The sequence below is a fragment of the Ostrea edulis genome, chromosome 8 (assembly GCF_947568905.1).
Source record: "Ostrea edulis chromosome 8, xbOstEdul1.1, whole genome shotgun sequence".
Classification (NCBI taxonomy): Eukaryota; Metazoa; Mollusca; class Bivalvia; order Ostreida; family Ostreidae; genus Ostrea; species Ostrea edulis.
Window position 1 is genome coordinate 29,623,234 of NC_079171.1, and position 10,286 is coordinate 29,633,519.

General features: G+C 37.7%; 1 protein-coding gene across 1 annotated transcript; it reads left to right on the top strand.

Moving 5' to 3' along the window:
* Positions 1 to 4,852: 4,852 nt before the first annotated feature.
* Positions 4,853 to 9,301, top strand: LOC125662485 (Rieske domain-containing protein-like). Its single transcript, XM_048894722.2, has 3 exons — positions 4,853 to 5,241; positions 6,947 to 7,062; positions 9,006 to 9,301. The coding sequence occupies exons 1-3, from the start codon at positions 5,082 to 5,084 to the stop codon at positions 9,090 to 9,092; spliced, it is 363 nt and encodes a 120-aa protein (XP_048750679.2). The 5' UTR covers positions 4,853 to 5,081; the 3' UTR covers positions 9,093 to 9,301.
* The last annotated feature ends 985 nt before the right edge of the window (positions 9,302 to 10,286 follow it).

Genomic DNA, 10,286 nt, shown 5'->3' on the forward strand with positions numbered 1-10,286 from the left:
TCGGACCTTCTTATAAAGGGAGGTAAGATGGGCATGATAGGATTCTGAGTCGTAGTCATGTATGATGATTTCCGGTTAATGGGTCTTGAGCGAGATGGCCTTGTTCCGTTACCGGAAGGAGGTAGGATTGCGATGTCCGCGCAGTTGTAATATTCTTCCTGTTTCCCACACCCGATTCCTCCGTATCCGTCTGGACATGTTCCCCAATTATTTCCTAGGAAAGGAAGAAAGAGTTCACCTTGGAATTGTAATTGCTAATCAATATTGGAGTTATTTGCAAATCGTGTTCAAGTATATGATGAATCCCGCCAAACCTAGCGCTCATGATTTGATTACTTTCATCTAGGAAATTCCTGGTAGTAATTTGATTTTTAAGAATTTGAAACAAAGGCTCTCGCAAATATCGACCTTATGCGTGGACAGTATCCATAATTCAAAGAGACAAAGTGTTAATGATAAGATTGATCGAAATTTTAAAAAGGAAAAGAAATATAAAATGTATTTTACCCCCAACCCATTTCCATTGAAGTACACATTGTGAACACGTGACACCATCCGGGATCTTGAGGAACAAGTCGTGCTTCACGGCGGATTCTGGCTCTGGGAAATATCTCCTTCCATACCCTTCAATCGTTAGTGGGTATTTGTCCAAGCACGCCTGCGATATTGGTCTGGAAATATTGTCGTTGGGACACAGGAAAAATTCGAAATATCCTCTAATGTTTGACAAAATAGCTACTGACACATTCATGAATTCGTCGTCTTGGTAATATTTCCGTACAATGTATCCGTTGGCGTATTTCCCTCCTGCCTCGTTATGGCGTGTCTCGTCATAGGGATCTCCGCACAATCCACATTTTCCGTTGTTAATTTCATGAAGACGCTGTCAAGGCACAAAAAGAAATATGATTGTCATATGATCTCAATGCATATATTTCACCAAGGAAATTAAAACCAATATTTCTTTTCCCGCTGTTTAACAAAGAAACAAGTGACGATAACGAATAGCGATCAATCTCATAAATTCTAATTAAAAATACAAAATGAAAGGAAGGGCAAACATGGACCCCTGGATATACTAGAGGTGAGATCAGGTGCCTAGGAATAGTAGGCATCCCTTGTTGTTGGGTCACTCTCGACGTTAACCCCATCATTTGGGGCATTTCGCGAAATTCTGAAATGCTACAAAAGCACAATGATATAATACAGAGTATAGATAATAGATCTTAGATAATAAAATCAGTAAAGGTTTGAAATCCGAAAACAAGAGACCTTAGACACGTTTACTTTTCAAATGCAATAGAAAACGAATAGACAATGTCCAAAAATATTAAGTCACATGATGTTTTGCAATGCATAATGAGAATTTATTTGCATATATTTATTTATATATTCTCGTATTCCAACCGCTATTTTTAGAACAGCTCCAAAAAGGCTTTTCATTCGGTCAATAGTATACATGTATACTGTACAGCAAGGTCTCGTGATAGATGAATATTCATGTAACTAATTACCTCAATTTGCCTTCGGGATTTAAGGGTTTTATTATGTCTTATCCCCCCAAAAAACCCCAATCAAAATCAACCAAAAAAAAAAAAAAAAAAAAAAAAAACAACAACAAAAAAACCTTTGTAGAAAAGGATAACTACATGTATCATTCATGTGTCGTAAAGATTGTCGTAAAAATTTGTAGATTAATTCGGTGTTGTACATGACAAAAACTGCAAGTCTGTGTGAGAGTCGTGTCATTTCCGCGTGTAGTAAATCCTAAACACATGTCGATATAGTACAGAGGACGAGAAATAAATATCAACAAGGCCCACAGGCGAACATGACGAACAGCAAACACAGCGAAAACACCGACCATTAGGAAGAAAACAACGAGAAAGATGTCTAATTTATCACTTAAAAAATAAAGAGGATGACATCGCACACGGAAACTAAGAAATAAAACCAGAAAAAAGTTTCTTTTAATGTCGGAATTTTTGTGATTTAAAAGGAATTGCATTCTGAATAATATATATACTAGTTGATATACTAATATACTAGTGTAGCGGACAGTATAAGAGGGAACTTATACTGCCTCGCTAGAGAGCTAGCTTTTCTAGTGATGTGGTAGAGTCTCTCTCTTTATCATACAAGTTGAGCAAGGGCGAGCGTGTTCAGCAATTGGCTGGGTGACCGCTACACGTTATACTACTTTGTAAATCACAGTGTGACTTTTAGACAGAATCAGCGTTTAGTTTGGTAGGTATGCGAGGTGATTTATTACAAATGGGAAACGTGATCAATGTGTATAACGGCGAAGCTGCTATGCATTAATCAACATGTTTTCCACTATAGTTAATCAAATCACATACCCAACAAATTATACAGTGATTCGTTATATCCTACTAATATATAAAATTGACATATCAAAAGTACTGCCAACAGCTGTGACATTTCATGTTTAATCTAATCTAATTAATTCAGTTTGAATGTCATAGGGCTTACCGTTGGTGAGACCGTTCGACATGGGATGCTTACTCCCTCTAGGCACCTGATCCCACCTCTGGTATATCCAGGGGTCTGTGTTTGCCCAACTCTTAATTTGTATTCCTTATAGCAGTTATAAGATTGATCTCTGTTCATTATCTTCACATTTTATAAAGATCCCAATGTTGACGTCATGGCAAATTTCTGACTTTCATGCTAGTGAAAAATTTATATGTTTTTAAGGTTATCATGGAGGAGACAATGGAAGTGTAAATATTTCAGACTAAAAAATCTTATATCAGTCATTAATGGTTTCAGCAAGCTTGTAGCAATTCAAAGTCTATCTAAAAGAAAATACTCAACTTAAACATATAGTACAGGAGAAAAGTTGTAAATAATTCGGATATCATTGTTAGTTTTCATTTCTTTTGATCTAGAAAACAGATAACATTATTGACAATTTCTTTTGATTCGATACCTTGGGAGTCTGATTTCTTTCATTTATCCAAGTCAAATTTTATAAATGAAAGATTATAGTTTGATTCAAAAAATGTACTTTTGACAGTAGAATATTTCATTGGCTATATAATTAGCTTACCCAGAATCCCCCGCAGTTAAGTCCGGTATCATCCACATTTTTAGGAATGGCTAACTGACTCCAGGGATAATATCTCCACAAGCTTGACCTCATAGGAGGGTCGATCAGATGACCTCGACCTTTCACAAGGTCAAAAAACCCGAGAACAAAAAGAAGAGAGAAGAAAGTTAAAAGACCCATGTTAACGATATGAAATAACCGCACATTTACACAAAACTTTCGTTTCCACAAAAAAGCGATTCCATTTTCTGACGAAATGCGATTAATAAGAAAATGGTCACTATTCAATATGTCCAATGAATGTACATGCAAGTATCATATTCGTGCCTTTCAATTACATTAATACGGACGTCTCTAAGACGGCACCGTGATTTACGCACGCGGCACTATAATTAGAGCCCCGCGACTCCTTCCATTCACGGTACGAATTAATTAATTTGTTATGTTTAGCCTCAGTGACTCCTAATTGACATGATGATTCCATCCATCCGAACTAATTAATGATTATAGAAGTGTGTTCTTTCAGATAGTCTCTTTATTTATTACGGCCAGTCACACCTGTCGTATTAGCTTTGGAGAACGCGGAGGACGACGGAATGTTAAAAAAATAATTTATATCAGAAGGCTTCACCACCTCCAACACAAAAAAACGGCGGACCCCCCCCCCTACCCACCCCCAGGTTATTAGATTTGATTACATAAATGTTAATCAATGAATCAAGTCATTTAATTGCTTATCTATACAGGAAAAAGGCGGCTAGGAGGAAAATACCTACTCTCATTTAAGGTAGCTCACTCCACTAAAGCTTATACTCTTTGTGACACAACGTCACAAAATGGCGATTTAAATGTTTTGTGGAAATTGTTTTTATCGATCGATTTGATTGTCTATCATCGTAGGTCATTGGTTAAAGCATTGGGCTGGTGAACTGCAGATCTCGAATTAAAATCCGCCAGAGTCATTTGTTCATGTGTTTTGAAATAATGTTTTTGAAAATCGTGTTTTTATCCAAATTTACATATGTTGTGCCTTTTTGGCATATAAACTTATTATATATCATCGTATCTTTTATGATTTGAGAAACTATTTCAGGCCACCTTAAGTTCATACGTGATGTTTCTGACATTTTGTCCTAAACTCCCCTGTTTTCTTTTCCTCGATATTAAACGGTCTTCTCTGGTTTCCGGTTAAATGGTGGACATCATATAATATATACTTACCAGACAGGGTCATAACCAGGGGCGGATCCAGGAAATGTGGTTACGGGGGCGCCCCCTTTATGAGGCAGTGGGTCCAGGGGGCGAAGCTCCCGGAAGCTCTGGATTTTACAGATTTTATGGGGCTTGAAATATTTCTCCTATTATTTGTATTTGTACTATTTTCTATCATTTTAATAAGGTGAAATTAATAAAATGACCCAAATTTTAAGGGTTTTTTGGAAAAAATTAGGTTCTCCCAATTAAGTAATCCAAGAAATTAAAGGATTTTGTCATTTATTTCTCCGGGAGTGGAAGAAATCATTGCTTCTTTTATCGCTTAGTACATTTCCCGAAACAAGATACCGCGATTTACCTTAAATTTGAAAATTTTAGGGGGGGGGGGGGGCACCGACTGCACCCCCTCTAAATCTAAATCCGCCACTGATAACTGTTATACATGTGCATATAGAATATCTTAAAAACGAAAGAAATGAACGAGGTTTGTTCCTGTAGTAATTCAGATTCAGCGCATGAGCAAAATCGATGTAGAATATTTTATGTGATTGCTGATGACAGATCGTATTTGTGTATCAATGCCAAAGAGTACACTGTTCTACCTTTGAGAGTGCTCGATCAATATCCTCGACAAGTGCTGGTAATCATCTCCTAGTGGGATCAAACATTAATTGACGATATTTCTAGACATCGATCCGGGTTTCCGAGATAGCAAAGTACCTTATTTGAAGAAATACGGATCAAATGTGATCATAATTTGAAAAGTAGATAACTTGTGTAATCTCCGTCAGATATGGAAGGTACAGGAGACTGGAGATGCATTGGGAAAGTAAATGAGTTATCAAAGAAGAAATGTCAGAGACTCTACTCAGCTGGCGGGAAAATGTCTGATTTGGCTCTTTTCTTCCACGAGGGCAAGTTCTACGCCATGGAAGCTTGGTGTTCACATTTAGGTAAGATTTGGTTTTTATAAAACGAAAATTTAGAATATAAATATTCATTGGGGAAAAAAAGTTGTGATGGAAGGGCGGTGGGGGAATAAGATACAGAGGGACATAGAGGAAACAATATCAAGGGGGCACGATACATGGGGGTGCGATTTTTATTTATCACTCGATATTTTCCAATACCATATAATTGGCATATAGTTGGTTGGTAACATATTGTTTAACGTCCAGCTCGAGATTATTTCACTCATATGGAGACGTCACCATTGTGTTGAAGAGCTGTAATATGGGGGTCTATGCTCGGCGCTTACGGCCTTTGAACAGGGAGGGATCTTTATCGTGCCACACCTGCTGTGACACGGGGCCTCGGTTTTTACGGTCTCGTCCGAAGGACCGTCCCATTTAGTCGGCATCTTACGACAAGCAAGGATTAAGGAGGACCCATTCAAACTCGGATCCTCACGGGATTGGCATATAGTCATATATACAGCAAAAACAGTATACGCACACTGTATATACATAGATGAATGGGATTTTCACACATTATTCATGTCCATTTATTGAACCACGAAACACAATTGTAAGTGTAAATGATCAATATTATCACCAGTAAGTATACAGTAATATTTGATCGGAAGGACATTTCACTCTTTACAAACAATTACATTATCATTAACACGCATACACCACACACTAGTTTTCTTCTCTTATGTGTAATGTCTTAATGTTTCTATGAGTAAAGCCAGTTGAACCCAGGCATATATCTGGTAATTGTGCAGGTTATGTTTCTTATATGCCTCCAGTGCTGCAATGTTGCTATATTTTTTAATAAGTCCGTTATATTTATGTAATTTCAAACATAATTAATTTGCTGTTCTACGTAGTATTCTTTATAGGGGTTATGAAATTTATCCCTGTTTGCTATCTTCACCTTTTCATGAATATGTGTATTGTGTTGTTATACAAGAGTACTATCTGTTTAGCTTTAACAATTTTGAATTGTTTGTGTTATGTTACAAAATTTAGAAATCATCTGTAGTAAGCATGTTTTATCATTATTAGTCATTTTATTAAAATCAACATATTTTCTTCTATTTCATTTGTATGTTGTTTGTCATAAGTATACGTTTTACATTATGACCCCTGGATCGAGGCCTCTGCTGGTGGACTGTTAGTCTCCGAGTGTGTCTACAGCCCAAAAGCTAGGTACTTCGTTACTAGCTTGAAAATACGGATGTATATTTAATTGCTGTGATAAAATTTAGAAATTCATTTCCAAAGTAAGGATCATCTCCCTCATGCATAGCTCTTATTCTTAGACGAATTTGACTCCACTTTTTAGTAAGTTTATTGTTATTTCGGATTTCAAACATTTCGGTTGAGCATCACTGAAGAGACATTATTTGTCGAAATGCGCATCTGGTGCATCAAAATTGGTACCGTATAAGTTTTACATTCATTAGTACTAACTGATTAAACACTCGAAGACATTTCGATGAAGAGACGACTATAATGATCAGTGAACACGCTCACTATTCCCATGAAGTGGTACTTGTATGAATACGGAGGTGGGCTCAGGTAGCGTCCTCTGTTGACCAATCACACCTGCCGTGAGTCTTATAACTTGATCAGGTAAACGGAGTAATCCGTCGTCAAAATCAGAGTGTAAATAACGACCTATTTATTGGTATTCCATTAATTCGTTTTACAGGTGGGCCACTGTTCAGTGGAGAAATTGAAGATTACAAAGGACGGTGTCACGTGATGTGTCCATGGCATGGATACATGTTTGATTTGCAGGATGGAAAGAATGAAATTGGATTACAGGTAATTTATACCGGCTTAAGATTCTCCATCTTTTAGTCTGGTGTGGAAAAAATTAACGGGATGCATCGTTGTATTCAATAAAAAGTTATGGCGATATATCGCGATTAATTGTGGTATAAAAGTCGTTCATATTGCAATTCAATTTAGGGCCTCCGTGGTCGAGTGGTTAGAGCATCGCGCTCAAAATCACACGGCCTCTCACCTCTGTCGGCGCGGGTTCGAATCCCGCTCGCGCCGGTAAGTGAGAAAGTTTCCCAGTTTACTTTCGGAAGGTCGGTGGTCTCTTCCCAGGTACCTTGTATCTGGGTTCTCTCTTCCACCAATAAAAACTGGGCGCCACCAGATAACTGAAAAAATGTTGGGTGTGGTGGAAAACATCGGTCAATCAATCAATCAATCAATTCAGTAATCATTCACAAGAAACCTACAATTTTTCCTTACATTGAGTCTCGTTATAGTCTCGTAGGGATCCGGGTTAGAATAGGTCATCAGCACCTGTTGTAAGATGCGACTAAATAGCGGATGAAACCGTAAAAACCAAAAACCGAGGTCCCGTGTCACAGCAGGTGTGACATGGTAAAGACCCCTCTCTGATCAAAGGCTGTAAGCGCCTAACATAGGCCTAAATTTTGCAGCCCTTCACGGGCAATGGTGACGTCTTCCTATGAGTGAAAGATTCTCGAGCGGGACGTTAAACAATATGTAACTAGGCAGCAAACCTTACATCGAATGAAATTTACTACTGGTGTACAGGAATAGCAGACACATGAAGATCGTTCTCAATTGCAGCTTTAACCCGTTGTACTTCTATGAGAAAATGTAGATAAGGAATAGTTATCCATCTCCTAACTTATGTAAAGAATACAATATTAGGAGTAGGACAAACATGGGGCCCTGGACATCCCAGAGATAGGATCAGGTGCCTAATAGAAGTAAGCGTCCCCTGTTGACCGGTCACACCCGCCGTGAGCTCTGCATCCTGATTAAATTAGTAACCGGAGTAATCTGCAGCAGAAATTAGTATGTAAAGAACGGCCTAACAATACGTATGAAACACGCCCGACAGTATTCAGCCTAATGACAAGTTGTAGTTGCAAATTAGACCATCATGACAACCTTAGAATTTGCGTAGTGTTGACTTAAAAACGAGGCTGCCGAAACATCAACTTGTTTGTCAGTCGCCTGTCTCGATTAAAAAAAAATGATCAAACGCAAATCATGCTCTCGTTTATCGAATCCATTGAGAGACATAAACACCATATAGAAGCGATAATGAAATATTGCTATATAAATACGGAAAAGTGGTATATGGTATATATGGAGAAGCTGACGTCATCCCGTTTGTCATAAAGGTGCAACCTACTAAGCTCATAGACATACACTTACGTCGTCATCATAGATTGTGACTGACGAACATACATCATCAAAAGTGAAAGTTGCAGTCTTTTCTGATACGATGTCCCGTGTCCAGGTAGGAGATACATATACCTCAGTGGTACAGCCATGAGCCCATGCATAGGGCACATTCTCCTACTGATGGCGACGTCTGTATGTGAGTGAAAAATTATCAAATAAGACGTAAAACACAACATTCGAAAACCAAGCAAAACATCACGTAAGCGTGATATTTATACAAACAATTCCATGTTCAATAACCCACTATTACGGGCTGCGAGTATTTTAGAAAAAAACACCAAAACAACACTTTGTAAATCAACATTTCTGGATATATGTTAAAAGAAATTTTCATATCTAGTCTGGCTTAGGTTGAAACAACTCCAAGCAGGTAAATAATACATGTACGTATACCGTAACACAGTCATCGAGGTAAGAAAGAAAATCAATTCATTGCATGTTTTACATTTGAGTCTTAAACAGGGAAACTTTTATTCCCCTAACCTTGAGATCATGACCTTACACTATTTTTGCATTCTTAACTACAGCAAGAAGTACACGAAGTAAAGATAGAAGGGGAGGACGTCTTCATCTTCTACAAAACTGCCTTAAGTACATCTCCATCATCGGAATGATGATTAGCCATCTGTCATGTGACGTATGTGATCATGTGTCGTACATGGTCATGTGACTGACCTGGTAATACGACATACGTGGGTTTAAGTGATATGATATGGAATTGCAAGGGTTGTCGGAAGAAAGTTCATGTATTAACATTTTTGAAATGCATACTTGTCAACTGTATTTTTTTTTATTCATTTCAATAAAGAATCGCTGTCATAAATATCTGGTGACCTATTGCAATTGACCAACGTCCATCGTCGTCCCTCCTTTAATAATTGAACATCTTCAACTTCTTGATAATCACCGTTCCAATTCTTTTAAAATTTGGTATGAAGCATCTTTGGGACAAGGGGGACCTAAAATGTAAATTTCAGGACTCCTGTATCCTTCTCTACAACTACACAGTTGTAAGAAATATCAAATGGTGTATCCTCCACCACAATTGGAAATTTCATGATCTCCAGAGAAGAGGTTCTGACTCCATGTCGGAAACAAACATGGTATATATGTGTAAATATGTAGATATCTTCTTTAATGATATTGGCACCAAATTGAAACTAAACAAGAAATGTTTGTAAAAAATACGAGCCTCGTATATGCCGTGGTGCAAAATTGAAAAGGGTTAAACACTTGAATCATTTAATTGATAGTATTGAGCGGACAGTACCTTCTTTTGTCCAGAATGGATTGACCCTTGGCTTTTGACCATGCATGCAACCTAAAACTCAATAGGGGTCAACTACCAGTATACCAATTTTGGTGTCAATTAGGCAAATCATTCTTAGAATAAAGGAGACAATACCAGTATATTCATATGTCCAGTTTAACCCTTGACCTTTGACAATATAGACTCAAAATTAATAGGGGTCATCTATTTATGCTGAACCAATATATCAAGTGCTATGTCTTTTAAGCAAAGTGTTCTCAAAATATTGAGCAGACAATATCTTCTTATGTTCAGTTTGACCCTTGGCCTTTGACCACATGACCTCAAAATTAATAGAGACCATTTACGTCTTATGATGTATCAGTGTACCAAGTTTGATGTTTTCAAGCAAGGGGTTCTGAAGATATGGAGCAAACAGTATCCAGTTCATATGTCCAATTTGACCTTTGAACATATGACCTCAAAATCAATAGAGTTCATGCTCTCCTTCGGATGTGTCAGTGTACCAAGTTTGATGCATGTCAGGGAACGGGTTCTG

What these genes read in the sequence shown, in the direction of transcription:
- LOC125662485 (XM_048894722.2), top strand. Translation starts at nt 5,082, where the DNA reads ATGGAAGGTACAGGAGACTGGAGATGCATTGGGAAAGTAAATGAGTTA. An exon ending in AGCTTGGTGTTCACATTTAG is followed by an intron (nt 5,242 to 6,946) that starts GTAAGATTTGGT and finishes TTCGTTTTACAG; the next exon opens with GTGGGCCACTGTTCAGTGGA. An exon ending in AGAATGAAATTGGATTACAG is followed by an intron (nt 7,063 to 9,005) that starts GTAATTTATACC and finishes TCTTAACTACAG; the next exon opens with CAAGAAGTACACGAAGTAAA.